Here is a 15536-nt window from a genome sequence, read left to right on the forward strand (position 1 = left end):
GGAGCGGGCGCTCCCCGGGGAGGGGAGGAGCGGGGCGGTGCAGCGGCGGCCATGGGAAGACGCGGCCGAGGCGGCAGGAGGTTGCCGCTGCTAGCGGGGCGGGCGGGCGCCGGGCGCCGAGTGATCCCCGCGGCCCACCCCAGCGCGGCTGCAGCGGCCCCGCGCGGTGGGTCCAGGCCGGGGCGGCCCAGGCGAGAAGCGAGTTGCCGGGCCCGGAAGCGGGCAGCGCACGGGTAGGGCCCCAGACCGGCTCCTAGGCCGCGGGGCCGGGCAGGACGGGGGGAACCCTGGGGAATGGGGGGCCAGGCAGGTGCTTGGGGCTGGGGTGGGATGGGTAGGTGTCTGATGGTGATGTGGGACAAGGGGCACCCCAGGGTGATGGGAGCTATCCAGGGTTCTGGTAGGTCAGGGTGTTGGGGCTACAGAGCTAGGTAGGAGCCCAGGGTGGTGGGAGTGCTGGGCAGGGGCACCAGAGAGCAGTTCAGTGATAGGGACTGGGCAGCAGGTGGCTCTGGGTGACAGGAGATGCAGAGCTAGACAGATGTTGGGTGGGGGCTATAGGGTAATCTGGTGTTGGACAGGGTCTCTAGGGCAGGAGTGCCTCCAGGTGATGGGGGCTTTGGGGCTGGGCAGGAGTGCCGGCAGGTGATGGGGGCTTTGGGGCTGCCTAGGTAATGGGACTGCAGTGTTTATGACACTGCTTTGGGTTTATCTATAGGCCCAGCCCTGGCAGATGAAAGGCCCAGTGTAAGACTTGGTTTTGCAGCCCTATTGTCACTTGAGGGTGTTGGCATGGACCTAATCTCTTCCCCATCCTCTGGTGCTACTCCCTGCTCTGCAACGGTGCTGCTGTAATCCTGGCAATTCATCATGGGACCCAGGGTCTCGCTGTGACTTCTCCACAAATACCATACTGGGAGCCCTGCCCGTTCCCAGTGCCCTCCTATTCCCCAGTGTTCACACACACTAAAGGATTTCCCTGCAGTAGGAAAAGAAAGATTCAGTTAGCAAATGAGCTGCTACCTTTGGGAGCTTTAGTGACCATTTATGCATTGCCCAGATGGATAGGAGAGGGGCAGAGTGCATGCTGAGTCCTAGCAAACTCAGCTGTATTGGGACTCCTGCCCCAGATGGTGCAGAAACTGTTTCACTTTCTGTTGAGGTTGATAATAGTGATGTTGATAAAGGCAGATGCTTTCCCAGTGCTAGTTTGGAGACTCCACTTGTAGCATTATCTAGTGGCTGGAATGAGGACTCCTGGGTTCATAGAATATCAGGGTTGGAAGGGACCTCAGGAGGTCATCTAGTCCAACCCCCTGCTCAAAACAGGGCCAATCCCCAGACAGATTTTTGCCCCAGATCCCTAAATGGCCCCCTCAAGGATTGAGCTTACAACTCTAGGTTTAGGAGGCCAATGCTCAAACCACTGAGCTATCCCTCTCTATCAGCTCTCTGCCACCGATGCACTGTGTGGTCTTTAAATAATTTCTTCTCTGTGTGCCTCATTTTCCTGATCTTTGCAGCTTAGTTCATTACACGTTTGCTCTTACAATAATATGCATGCTGAGAGCCTCCGATGGTGGCTGAATGGACGTCTCCTCTTAGTAAACCCCTTTCTCCAGAGACGCAGTCACCGAAACACCAGAAAAACCTTTGAAAAGTTGACTTCTCACTTCAGCTCTGACACCTTTCCCTCTCTACCCTGCTTTGCCTGGGTTTGTTTTTCAGAATGATCAACTTTTGCCCACAATGTGGCCAGAAGGTAGAGACGGCATTTCATTTCTGCCCTGTCTGTGGGAATAAGCTGCCTAAAGAAGAAGATGATGAGGAGCCAATGCAACTCACTCCAGATGCCTCTTTGTCCTCACTGAAAGGTAGGTAAGATTGGGTTAAACAGCAGCCTCATTGTATAGAGATTCCAGATTAGCCAAAGCCCCCTGATTACAAGCAGTTGTGAAGCATTGGCATACCAAGTACACATCTGTCTGAATAGATCCTCTTATTGCCTGCTTTAGGGTGTGCAAAATTGTTGCCTTTGATGGCAGTGCAGTAGAGGGGAGCAAATGCAATCTGACCTGAGGAGCAGAGTCCCAGGACTCCTGGGTTCTGAACCAGCTCTGCCACAGGCTCACTATGTGACTTCCTCTGTGCCTCAGTTCCTCCATCTGTAAAATGGGGCTAACAGCACTGACCTGTTCTGTGGTGCAGGGTGGGTGTGAGGCATTTCACCGTAAAGGGCTTTGAGCCCCGTGAATGGAAGGTGCTGTAAGTGCGGAGTGTTATGATTGACAATCATTGGAATAATGTGGACGGCATTGTGCGGGTTTGTTTCTTTAATCGTTCAGCCCTGAGGCAGAATGAGCCGCTTCCGGCAGAAAGAAAGACAGTGGAGTGGATATCTTCTGAGAAAATACCAGCTTCCACTTCGACTGAAGAGGAGGCTTGGAGCCCACAGGCTGCTTCCCCAAGTACCAAGGTGGCATCCAAGGGTGAGAGCTGGGGTGTTCCTCAGCACTGCTGTGCTCATGTAGGTGTGGGGTTGACAGGCACTCATGGCACTTAGGGTAGCGCTGGAGCACTACAGAGATGGCTTGTTCAGCCCTTGTGTCATTCTGCCATCCTGTTCCTTCCCTACCTCCTGGCTGAGGTACAGGGTGGTATGGATGGGTTACAAGAGATGTTTGATTGTCCACTGCTGGAAGGAGAATACGTGAAACCCAGGGCCTCACTGAGGGAGCAGGGTGAAGTGTCTGGGAGTGAGAGATGGGGAGCTGTATCAGGCTGGGTTGGTATTATCACAGTGTCTCTGGTTGGAATCTGAACTGTGGTGTGCTGGAGAGCAGCCGGACTCACTCTGTCTGTAGTGCCCTGTTATCTGATCAGAGCCCTGCTTTTGTCTCTTCTCCAAAGCAAAATTCAGTCCCCGATCTCCCCGGCGGCCCAAGTCCACCTCCGTGGCACCTCTCCCAGAGGGCAAGATCCTGACCGACCAGAACAGCAAGCAGTGGAAACTGGGGAGGCTTCTGAACCAGAGCGAGTATGGGCTGATGTATGAAGGTGCTGTGCAATCTCATGCTGGGATGCTATTTGAGGGAGGAGGAGGATGATGGGGTGTGGGGAGTAGAGGAAGAGTATCCCTCCCTTCCTCTCTTCTTATGGTATGCTGAAAGCTCAGCCTCCTGGGGAGGTTTCCTCGGGGGATGTGGAGAGAGGGGGAACTGCTTTTTGAAAGAGATCATGATTGAAGCCTCTTGCTGACACTTCCCAGTTTGCAGACAGAGCCAATCACAGGTGAATTTGCATCTTAGGTAAATAAGGGATTTAGCTGCCCTTCTCCATCCTGATTCTGCCTCCTCTGACTCTTTCTGCTCAGCAGACTCCCTGATTGCCATGTACAGTGCAGCAAGAATCCTTTGCTCTGTCTGCAGCAGATCTTCCAAAGAGATGCCCTCTGCAAAGGATGCTGGAAATGCATCCAAAGTTCTACCCAGCATATGTCTGGGTAGTGGTAGTATTTAAAATCTGAGGGTTAGACTATTAATTCTTCTCTCCATTTTAAAGTATCCCTCTTCCACCACATGTCACACACAAGTGGAAACAACAGGTTCTGAGCCTTGGAGGAGGCCATAGCTGTTCCATACTCTGCTTATATGGAAAGGGACACCATTGAAGGGTTGAAAGCCATTGATCCATCTCCTGTCCATAGGAGAGGATAACATGCACCCTTGGCAGCTCTCTCATTGGCTTGGGATCTTACACGGTTTTCTATATTTGTGTTTTGTCAGAGGCCCGTGGCGCATCTCTCTCCTGGTACTGATGAATCATTTTATTTACATACCACATTTAAAGAGCAGAGTCCCTTGATACTACCCCCATGCCTAGGTGCTCCAGTGCTTGTTGCTTTAGCAGTGTCTGGAGAGAGTTGAGACAAAGGTCCTGTAACTCTGAAGCAAGATGGGAATTGTCATGCAGCCACTTGCAAAGAGGCCTCCACAGATGGTATTTTCACAGTTCCAAGGTGAGGGAGGCAGAGGATAACTGAGAATCAAGCCACTCTTGCACCAGTTTCTGAGCAGCTAGCATTGCAACTACTTCTGTCCCATGCACCTGTAACCTCATTTGTTCCATCCTTCCACAGCACAATCAGCATCTGGAGCCTGCCCTCAAAAGCAAAGATACTTTCTCAAACTTGTGAGTTCTGGTCTGTTCCGTGTATGGGGCCCTTTGGTCTGACCTATCAGCACTGCTGGTATCATGGCGAAAGGAGTGGTAGAATGCAGAAGCTCAGATGACTGTAATGGTTCCCTCTAGTCTTATGCTCCATAAGATTTCACAGTGTTAGCTAGCATCATCGTCTTTGTTGTTGCAGGTGAAGTTAGTCAGAGAAATAAGGAAATAAACCGCATAGGTTAAAGACCCAGTACAACTCCCTAGGTGTCTTGCTTAGACTTCAATGGAAGCTGGATCAGGAGGCCCTTAATACATAGTAGTGAACAAAGCTGTAAGGAAAACAGATCTAAGGATTTAAAAAAGCCACCCCAAAGGGGCTGCCCTTTAGATTACAAAGCTAAATTCTACCCTCCATTACACCTCTGCAGTCCTGTTGATTTCCTGGTTGTAAATGAGGGTAGACTTTGTCCCCTTTGTTTATAAATTTAATATGTCATAGGATCTTCTTTAAGTCTGTTTTGTAAAGGTTAACAACAACAAAACTCTAGAAAGTGTTATTTAAAACCCTGGCGTGTGTGTGTTTTGTGTTGTTTTTTGTCCCCAGAACTACTGAACACTCTGTAGTCTGGAAAGTGACTGTAGATCTAACATTGAGCTCTTCTGTAGCTGTCACCTCTCTTTGATGCCAGAATGAGTTTATAAAGTCAAATGCTGATTGATCTAAATTTGTTACCCTGTGTCAGGTCCCCTGGCATCTGCCAGTCCAGCCAGGCTCTCCAGAACTGGCATCATTCCCAATCATAAATAGTCTGCCATTGGAATTTCGTTGACTGTTCTTGACAATGCACGAGCCAGAGTGGTATCCAGGTCACTGTCCTGTGTCTGCCTTGGCTCTTCTGGTTAATGGGATTTAGAAATTGTCATTGGCAAAACCCAGGGATGATTTTAGGAAGAATGTGTCCACTTTTATAGTCAGTGGAATAGTGTCACTGGAACTGTGCCAGGGAAGAACCAGTTAAAAGGTGCAGAGGAAAACATTACTGGGGAGCCTTCTCCAACAAAGGGTTAACAGAAATGTTTAACGCCACATAGAACTAACAGATTGCCAGGAAACCTTCATCTCTGTGTGTTGACAGTACTGTAGAGCAGTACCAACTCTCCCATTCAGCAGTCCCCTCCCACGCCAGCACCACCCATCCCATCTGCCCCGACACTGCATTGTTTCTATGGCCCAAATCCCTCCCTTGGCAGTGGCAAAGGATTATGGGATATGGAAGGACACTGTTTTTGTTCATGGACACCAGGTCTCAGCGGTGGGTGTTGAGGGTTTAGAAAGCAGGACAGGTTCTGTGCACGTTCTACCAGCCAAAATACTCTTGGTTGGGAGATACTGAAAGAATTCTGCAGTTTGTTAATCTGCACCACCTGCCAGCTGCCGATTTACAGCACTACTGGCCACATTGGGCGGGGCTAATGATATAAAACTGGGCCAGTGGATCTGAAATTGTCATCTCTCCCACTCTGTGATGTCTCTCCTAAGCTAGCATGTGGCATCCTGCAGCTTCTGGATAATACATTCAGGCCATTAGGGAACTGCAGTGACAAAAGAGCAATACCGAATGTATGTGGACAGACACATGCTGGTATGTAAGAAGGCGTTCTGGAAACCCCAGAGGGTTTGGGGCTCAGTACAGCACCCAGACATTTGGCTGCAGCTTCTCAGGGGCAGGAAGTGGCTTGAGAACGACCTTCGTTGCCAGATTTCTGGTACTTCTTGGCAGGCTGAACTACAGGGGGAGTGGCCTTTAGGGGTTCAGTGCAGCCCCTGTTGTTAGAATTCCCATGTTATCTGATATGGCCATGCCCCTACTGTGGACAAATAATTTCACCTTCAAGGCTGTCACCTGGCTCCTTCCACCAGCCCTGAATGGCCTGAGGAAATTCATAGAACCAAACTTCAGTAAGCTTCTCCATTGGAAGGCTCCTACCCCAGAAAGAGCTGCAGGATCACACAGTTCTGACCAGTTTAGAGGGCTGTCTTCATTCTCTGGGGCACTTAGGTACCTGCAGAGAGCACTGAGCAGTAGCACTTGAACTGTCTGTCTTGAGGCCTTCTCATGCTTGGGTTAGCTGTGCTGTATTGATAGTGGGAGTTGGTGTGGTTCAGTAGATGAGGCACTGGACTGAGAGGCAGGAGACCATGTTCTGTTCTTAGCTCTGCCACTGACCTGCTGGGTGACTCCCCCTCTCCTTAGACCCCTCAGTGCAGCACTGAGATCCATAGATGAGAAGGGTTAGGGCAGGATTCTTACGCTCGCATGCTCCCTAGTAAATGGATGTGGTGGTGATACTGACGCAGCACGACGCTGAATGTAAAACAGTGCAGCTTCATCTTTCTCTCCTCCCAACCCTCAGGACGCCAAAGATGGCAGGATCTACAATGAGCAGATCTTCCTGCAGCGAGCAGCAAAGAAAATCACAGGTAAGTGCCATTCCTGGATGGTTGGGTTCCCAACCTGCAGGTCCTCCCTGTGCATCTGCTAGGGGACACTCCAAAGTCTAGACTCAGGTGACTCAAATCATTGGCTGACCTGTGCCTCAAAGAGTGTTGAGTGCTAACCAGTGTGTTTAGAAATGACTCTCCCAGGAGCAGGAAACCTCAGGGTATCTGTTGGGCAGCACCTTCCCATTCCCAGCTCGGTGTTTTTCCCTGCTGCACTCAGAGGAGTTCCCCTGCTGAAGAGTTGTCTCTGTCTCACTGACAGCTGTTTAACTCTGCACCCTGACCCCTCTGGGATTGACAAGAGCCCATCCCATGGCTGTTCCATCAACCCTGGCTGTGCAGAGCTGCTCTCTGTCCAGCTAGCTAAGCTTGGGCACTCCAGTCAGTGCATGAAGTCTGGGCCTGGGCAGCAGCAGGAGTAGGGATCCAGGTCAAACCTGCCCCTTTGTGATTACCACCACCCTTATATGTGGGACATAGGTCTCCATGCCATTCCCCTTCTCAGAGTACCTAGGGCTGTAGCATCCCACACTCTCCCCTTTACCTGGCCTGGATCTGGCATCCCCACACTCCTCTCCCCCTTCCCTCATCCTACCCTTCCTGTAACTCTTGCTGCCTGCCACTAATTCCCACAGAGCTTTTAGTATCACGTCTGGTTGCCTGCTACGCTGGCTTTTATGAGGCCGGCTCAGGTGACAGGATGAGCCTTGAACTCTCGATTGCCCAGCGCAGAGGGTCTGTATCTGCGGGGGAAGGAAAGGCACTGGGTGGGTGTCCTCACTGTTTGCAGAGTTCCTTAGCCAGCAGCATGGCAAAGCTGTGCCCATCTGTCCTGTTGTCTCCCTCCTAGTGGATAAGTGGAAGAGGATGCACTCGGTGCCCTTGCTGGGGATCCCAAATTGCATTGGCTTTGGACTCCATGAGAGTAACTACAGGTAAGGCAGGATTGTGAGCTGCCAGATAGAGACAGCTGGGGAGTTCCCTCCTGCCCAGGAATCCACTATTCTCTTTATCTCCTTGCTCTCCACTGCCAGGCTCTTGCTGCAGCCTCTCGCTTCTCCCTCACAATACCACTCTTTTCTGTCTCCCCCCAGCTACTGACCCATTGTCTATGCATTGGCCCTCTCTCATCTGATTACTGTAACCCCGACTTCCTGGGCCTCCTTGTCTCTCCTCCCAGTTAATCTCTCCAAACTGTATCAGGTAAAGTCCTCTTCCCCTCCCGCTGCGCTGACCTGCATCAAGTGCTACCCTCCTGCTGTCTGCTTCCTGCCATTCTCTCTCCCAGCCTCTTCCTTCATCCCCTTCTTCTGCTCTTGCTTTTGCATCTTCTTTCATGCTGCTGCTAACCCTCTCCCGCTCCCTGTGCACATAGTGACTTCTCTCTCTTTCACCTCCTCTTCCCAGGAATTCTCCTTCCTTCTGTCCCTTCTCCCTCGCCTGGCATCTTGACTGTGGGCTCTGTGTGGAGAGGAACGTGGTAGTCTGTCAACAGTACTTCAGAGGGAATGCTGACCTACCAGCGTCTCTCCCTTTCCCCTCCACAAACAGTTTCTGTTGTCAAATACAAGAGAGAAAGGGAAACCAATTCAGGTCAAGATTGGTAGCTGAGCTACCCAAATAAGCTTTGAGACCCTCCCATGACAGCTGCTGACCAAATGCAATGTGCTCTTCTCTCCTCTCTCACAGGTTTCTGGTGTTCCCTGAGTTAGGGCGAACTGTTCAGTCAATCCTGGACAATGCCACAAACCTACTGACGGAGAAACCGGTTTTCCAGATCGCCATCAGGGTGGTATGTGGCAGGCCAATGCTTTTGGGGGTTGTTCAGAGCTGGATTCTCTCTGGCCTTTGCAAGGATGCTAGTTCCAGTGCAGGTCAGGGTTGGGACCAATGCATCATGGGTGAGTCATGTGCAGCGGCTGCTTAGTGCATGGCCTCCAGGGGAATGTTAGGGAAACATCATCACTTTCTAAACACACGCACAAAATTGCCAAGTGAAATTGGTCAAACTTACTAGAGTAACTTCCCGAGGGCCAGACTTTCTGAAGCACTGAGCACCCACAAATCCCACTGAAGTCAATGGGAAAGAGCAACTTTTGCTAAGCACTTTTGAAGATCAGGTACAGCAGACTGAGCAGGGCTCCAGTCTCTGATCTCTGAATAGTGTAACATGGTACTAGGGCATGGGGCTGGCTGGAGCTGTTGGTGATGAACTTGTGGGTCTGTTCATGTTCTACCCCAAGGAAATTAGGAGACAGAGTGAATGGGGCCCCCCTGAATTTCTCAAGTGCCTCCCAACATGGAAAAGCAGAGTGGAAGAGGCTGTGCAGTTAGCCTGCTCCTTAGTCTCCCAGCTGCCAAGAGCCTGGGGAAGATGCTGTAGCTGAAGGGCTGTGCGTGGGTCTGATGTCTCTTGTTCTGCCCCTAGCTAGACTCCCTGGAATACATCCATGGAAACGAGTATGTGCATGGGGATGTCACAGCAGAGAACATCTATGTGAACCCAAACGACCTCGCTGAGGTAGGAAATGAGAACAGCAGGAGCAGAGAGAGGTAGCAGGAGAAGTGGGGCTATGCCCTAGCCAGAGCATTCTCTTATGAAGGGGAGGGTTGATTCCTGGTTGCACCCTGTGTCAGTGCTGCCCCATAGCAGGTGCTGTGTGTGGGATTGCAAGGATCACTGTACCCCACGTGTTCACCCGCCAGGGAAAGGATTTTGGGCTCCCTTCAGTCTCTGCATCTTAAGAGGTGGTGTAGTGATAAGGGGTGGAATCTCTTGGAGGAGAGAGGATCACGTAAACTGGAGAGGGGACGTTGGGAGGTGAGGGGCTCCCTGGTTCTCCCAGAGCAGCAGCGCTCTCCTTCTTCTCCTTGCGCGGTCGCCCAGGAAGACATTCACAGTCTCTCTCCCCTAGGTCACCCTGGCGGGTTACTGCTTTGCATTCCGATACTGCCCGGGAGGAAAGCATGTGGCTCAGCGTGAAGGCAGCAGGACTCCTCACGAGGGCACCATTGAGTTCATCAGCCTGGATGGGCACAGGGGAGCTGGTGAGACCACAGTCCCTGATGGGTTGGCAAGGCTGTGACAGCTGTCCTCCTTGGACATCCCTGCTTGCCCGGGGCTCCCTCTGCCTGTCGCCTTCCCCCTCACTATTCTTCCATTAGTTGTTGGTAACACCTTCCTCTCTGGTCAACCTGCTGCTCCCTCCTCCCATGCAGCTGCTCTGCTACTTCCACAGTCACCGCATGACTCAGGCAGGAGCGTGACATGGTGGAAGAATGTTTCCATCCCATGAAAGGTCGTGGTAACCCAGCCATGTAGGGGAGTGGAAATCCAGGACAATGGGTGCTGGTTTAATGGGTATCTGTAAAGCTCAGCAGAGTGCATTCCTTGTTGATGCAGGCTGATGTACAGGGCAGGGGGGGTTCCCCAACCTGGGTCCAATTGTGGTCTCATGGCCATCTCCATGAGATGCTTGTGGAGATGAAGTGCTCAACCTGCTCAGAGAGGAGGACATTGGAGGTTCTGACCTGGACCGCACAGTGGTGAGAAGGAACTGGAGACAGGGTTGGCCGATTCGCCCCACCCTTTATCACCTCGGACAGAAGCATAAGCGAGTCAGGGCGCATGTGTGGACCAACAGACACTACTTCAGATTCTGCGACTCCAGGCGCGTGCTGTGCATGCGTAACCTTCAGTGGAATACAATAGGGACCATCACTCAAAGAAGAGCTGAGGCACAAATTGGTGAAGAGGTGCTCACAAAGTTGCAGTGAATTGGTGGCTGAGCTGGAAAGAGAACCCAGGAATCCTGACTCAAACTACTAGGCCACTCTACTAGGAAATGTTTCCTGCTGTTCAGCCATATGCTTTCCAGAGCTCAGTTCTATACTGTCCCCTTGGGGGGAGGGACCCCCTTGAACCAGGCCTTTTTGGGTATTACTCCCAAACTCTGCTTTTCTCACTGTTTCTTGAGCTGCTGGGTTTCTCTCTCTCTCCCATCAGGACCATCTCGCCGGAGTGACCTGCAGTCTCTGGGCTACTGCATGGTGAAGTGGCTGTGTGGCTTCCTGCCCTGGACTGACGAGCTGGCTGATGTGCACAAGGTCATGGAGCAGAAAGAGAGGTGAGCCCTGGGGTTGGGGACCCTGCCTTCTGGGGGGCCCTGGGAGGAAAGCAGTGAGGGAAGGGAGTTCAGAACTAATGGGGGACTCAATAGCCCTGGTGCAGATCTTGGGGTGTCTGAAATCTGTGACTATAAGTGCTGCCTCCCATGGAAGTAGCTGGCCAAACTCCTCTTGACCGCAGTGGAAGCAGGACCCACCCTAAAATCACTGTGTGGGCAAAATGGGCTGGAGAGTGAGAGCTGAGCTGGTCATCTTGCACCGCTTTCACCTGTCCCCATCGCTGGGGGAAGTTTGTTCAGGCGCTCAGTCCCTTCTTTCTTGTTTAATGGCATTGTGTGTGTGCTAAACGCTGTAGGTACAAAACAGACGTGGTCGGGCTTCTGCGACTGTGCTTTGGCCGAAAACCAACTCCAGGTATGGACTTGTACTGAGAGTGGCTGCGGAACCTAGTGGTCGCTGTGTGTAAGGGCTGATTGTTCACTGAAGCTAGAAACTGTCCTGTGTCCCCCATGCAGTCTCAGCTGATGGGCTGTGTCTGACCATAGTCATTCTAAACCCTTTGCTGCAGTGCCAGTCTGCTCATGAACTAGTACCCTTGACCGCGAGAGCTGCCCTTGTAGGTCCTGTCCAGGGAGGCCATGGGACCTCCAGAAAGATCCCTGATATCTGTGTGGGGTGACATAGCCAGCTCTCAGGCTCCCCCATGGATCCAGTTTTTCTCCTTGCTCTGCATCGTGCTGGAATGAGGGTGACCTGTATTTCCCTGCGTCAGCGTCCATGCAGCATGAGGTGGTGATTCTGAGCCTTGCTACAGTGGGATGCTGGCCAGGGCTTAAAGCAAGTGAGCGGGAACAGGGAGACCTTGGTTCTAGTCCCGGTTCTGCTGCTGACTCATTGGGTGACCTTGGACAAGGTGCTTCCCTCTCTGGGCCTGAGTTCCCCCATCAGTGCAGAGGAGGGGTCTGGTGGGAAAAGCCCCTGCGGAAGTGTTGTTTAGCATCTGGCTTAGCAACGCAGGGAGTGAGTGCTGGGGCTGCTGCTCTGGAGAACCACAGCCATTCCTGTGAGTGTCTGTACCACTTTGCAGATGCCCTGCACAACTACCTGCAGCAAGCAATGGCCTTGGCCTTTGAAGAGGAGCCAGACTACGAGGCACTGCGAAAGCTCTTGGGGAAGCCACTGGAGATGAGGAAAGCTTCGGCTTATGACTCAGTGGACCTCAAGGTGGTGCCTTAGGTAAGGCGTTTCCTACGGGGATAGCAGGTTGGGGGAAGCACAGTCACCCCTGTGCCCCAGGAATAGTGGAATATGGTACTTCAGCGGGCAGTGGTGACCATGGCCTTGTTATCTGATCTCCCCTCCGCACGTGAGTCTAACATGGTAAGCAAGGGAGGAGGCTTCTCTCTGCACTGGGTGTGAAGATCTAGAAGGAGGGCTAAAGGGACTCTGACTGCTCCAGTGGGGCTTGTGTTAACCCTTAGAGCACTGAGGGTGCTCATTTTCCATTCCTCAGCCCTCCTTCCCCACTTGAGCACCCTGCCCCTCCCTCCCCCTCTTTGTGATCAGTTTCCTCCCCATCTCTAGTTGTGTTGAGAATGGGAGCTGGGTCTTGTGGAGAACATGCATGTGGGTTCAAGGAAAGTTTTTGGCAGCAGGGAATAGGACTTCCTGTCAGGAAGTGTGATGTCCCACTCTGCTTCCTCACAGCTGGGGAGCCTCACATGCTGGCCTTGGGTCTCTCTCCCTAATACTGTTCCCATTTATCATCACCAGGGAACTCAGCAGTTCTGAAAGGGTTAAGATGTCCTGAGGGTCACTGCTCAGTACAAGGAGAGCTGGTTGGCTGGCTGTTCCCAAAGGCTGGAGCAAGATCAGAATTTGTGGCACTGTTCTTTGATGCCAAATGTGCCTAACCTGGCCAGATTGGCTTTGCCTCTCTCTGTGTCCCTGTGGCTCGCGGACTGTTGAGTCAGAGCCCTTTTTGGGTAGGAGGCAGGAGGAATGAAGATGTGCACATCTTCTCTTTAGGTAGAGAGCTGCCCAGCCTCACGCCATGCTCGTCCATTGAAGCAGGCTCCTAGAGCTCCACTTTCTCAGGGATACTGACTGAGCAGTGAACACTCACTCCGTCCCCTCCTTGGAGGCATAGGTGTAGCTCTAGTTTTGCTGAGTTCTGACAATTTGCCACCTTCAGAGGCTCCCATGGCTAGTCTAAGCCCATATCAGTAGGACCAGCCCTGCTTCTGCTCTTAGGTCTCTCTGTGGTGTCTATCACCTTGGGATCAAAGGTGGGTAGAGGATGTGGTCTTGCTAGATCAGGCAGCACACGGATGGTCAAGTCCACCTAAATCTGTGCTGGCTAAAATGTCTCTCCCAGCTTGGAGGCTGTAAAATTTGTTGGTAGCCACCAAGGTATCGAACCAAATTCAGCCCTAGCACAATCTAACCAATTCACATAGAGACTTGGCCCTTGTCTCAGCTTAGAGTCAGACCCAAGTAAATTGGCTCCAGGTGGCACTGCCAACAGCACTAGTACTGAGTAACAGAGTAGAAGGGGCTGGTCATGCTCCATCCCAATTTATGTTCTTCTTTGTGGCTTTTCAGATCTCAAGAAACTGACTAAAACTGTGAGAAGTTTAACCTATTGGAAGGGCCCTGCTCTGGGGCAGGCAGCTCGTGCAGTCCTTCATTACACACCTGTTCTAGATTTCCCTGAGGGTTTGATAGGGATTGTTTTTAGGGCTTTTACAGTGATTTTTAGAAAGCTGACTTTTGAGCCAGTGCTGTAGCATAATGAGCTCCAGCTAATGTGAAGACTAAACCCCTGCTTGGCAGATGGCTGCCCCAACCACCGTTTGGAACTACCTAGCAACTGGGAGTGTTGCCATAGGGACACAGACTGAGCCCAGTGAAGGGAAAAGAAATCAGGGGGTTTAAATGTTTGTATCCTGCCTAATAAACATTTTGTTTTGTAATAAATGCTTTGTGGATGGATCCTAAGGCTCTGTTTTCTATGTTGATCCAGGGCATGTAGGCTCTTTATTTAAATAATCCTACTTGGCATCTACAATACCTTTTCATCAGACCTCAAAGCACTTTACCCATGAGGGCATGCTTCCAGATGAGGAAGTGGAGGCAAGCAGGTGAAGTAACTTGGCTAAGCTCACAGGCAGTGACTCAGCGGCAGAGCTGGAAAGAGAACTCCTGTCTCCTCATGCTCAAACTACTAGACTAGGTTGTCTTCTCTGAAAACTAATTGGAAGGAAATTGTAGTAGCCGGTTATGCTACAAAGCATCAAGTATGTGAGTCATGAAATTTCCCCCATTCCATAAACTGAATAAAGATTCCTGCAGCAATGGCCTGGGAACCTGCAGCAGAGGGGCCCTGTTAATAAAACCCTCCTCATTCTTCAACCTTTGCTCAAGCCAACATTCCTCCAAGGCTGGATTGACACTGCCTTGTGGAAGATGGAGCCAGGCTCCAGCTGTGACCCAGTAGGGAAACTCGCTAGGACTGGCCTTTGCTACCTTATTTTTTTTATAAGAGATTTAATTTGTTACGTTGTTACAGGAGAGCAAGTGATCAGGAGCCATACAAGAGGAAACATGGGCAAGTAAGAGCAGTGGCCTGAAAAGTTTCCGGATTTGCCTTACTAGCTGTGTGACCTTGAACAAGTCAGTTAGCCTTGCTGGGGTTTGTCTACACCCCTTCAAGATGATAAGGAAGCTAGGTTTTTCATGTGGTTTGAGGTTTATCTTTAAGCTGTTACCCTTGCTCGGAAACAATGCAGGCTGGCTCCCCGTGAGGTCAGCTACATGCCATTTTCATGTGAGAGTCATTGACATAATGTTCCTTTGAGCCATAAGCTGCACAATTATTCTATATAGTTCTAGTCTGCATTTTCCCTGCTAGGAATTCCTTATGTGAACTCACTACCAACTGATGCAGCTATAAGCCCTACATGCATGGGCCAGAGTAATTGTCTCCAGTGAACACTACTTTCAAAAGCAGTCCCCTGCCCTGAAGACTTAAGTAGAACTAATACATATAGCGTAGTGCTACTGCCTACATGAGATCTGGGGTCAAAAGTTTTTCCTCACTCCCTAGAGAGGAAGGAGCCAAAGGTATTTAACAGGGCCACAAGAAATCCACCTATGTAGAAGTGTGTGCAGGTCACATCTCCCACCATCCCTTAAGCTGTCAGTAAAAAAACAAAGTTGTGGCCCTTCTGCTTGCAAGTGTAACTCAGGGGTTCTCAGACTGGGGGTCAGGAACCTTTGGGGTCACGAGCTATCAGCCTCTACCCCAAACCACACTTTGCCTCCAGCATTTCTAATGGTGTTAAAAAGTGTTTTTAATTTAGAAGGAGGGTTGCACTGAGACTTGCTATGTGAAAGGGGTCACTAGTACAAAAGTTTGAGAACCACTGGTGTAACTGCTGCAAGGCTAGGTGCAGCTAGACACAACAAATGCCCCTAAAAGGCCACCTCAGTACCTGTCAGAGTCCCCACTTCTGGCTTCAGAATTGATTCACTACTTCCCGTTGTGATCAGAATTGCTAACACAATGTGCATAGGCTTTGATGTTCTGCAGGGATAGAGCTGCATGCTAAAATCTACTGGTTTCCCCATTTGTCTAGGTGGTTAGAAGAGCCTTAATAGAATGCCTGGCTACTGACTTTTGGCCCAGATCCACAAAAGTATTTAAGCACTTAACTGCTATGGAGGAGGTGGG

The 15536-nt window shown here is 51.1% G+C and overlaps 1 protein-coding gene across 4 annotated transcripts; it reads left to right on the forward strand.

Moving 5' to 3' along the window:
• The first annotated feature begins 27 nt into the window (after nucleotides 1–27).
• Nucleotides 28–13796, forward strand: VRK3 (VRK serine/threonine kinase 3). 4 transcript variants are annotated; one of them, XM_034783377.1, is made up of 14 exons: nucleotides 29–233; nucleotides 1729–1874; nucleotides 2346–2489; nucleotides 2911–3057; nucleotides 4139–4191; nucleotides 6586–6652; nucleotides 7524–7608; nucleotides 8363–8574; nucleotides 9106–9194; nucleotides 9589–9721; nucleotides 10680–10800; nucleotides 11157–11215; nucleotides 11889–12037; nucleotides 13406–13796. In XM_034783377.1, exons 1-13 carry the CDS (start codon nucleotides 52–54, stop codon nucleotides 12035–12037), a joined length of 1587 nt encoding a protein of 528 aa, XP_034639268.1. In that variant the 5' UTR covers nucleotides 29–51; the 3' UTR covers nucleotides 13406–13796. The 4 variants fall into 4 exon arrangements, 3 of the variants coding, with proteins under 3 accessions (XP_034639268.1, XP_034639270.1, XP_034639269.1); XM_034783378.1 differs by having other exon boundaries at nucleotides 31–233; nucleotides 8363–8465; nucleotides 9102–9194; XR_004647377.1 differs by lacking the exon at nucleotides 11157–11215 and having other exon boundaries at nucleotides 28–233.
• The last annotated feature ends 1740 nt before the right edge of the window (nucleotides 13797–15536 follow it).

The sequence above is a fragment of the Trachemys scripta genome, chromosome 10, assembly GCF_013100865.1.
Source record: "Trachemys scripta elegans isolate TJP31775 chromosome 10, CAS_Tse_1.0, whole genome shotgun sequence".
NCBI lineage: Eukaryota > Metazoa > Chordata > Testudines > Emydidae > Trachemys > Trachemys scripta.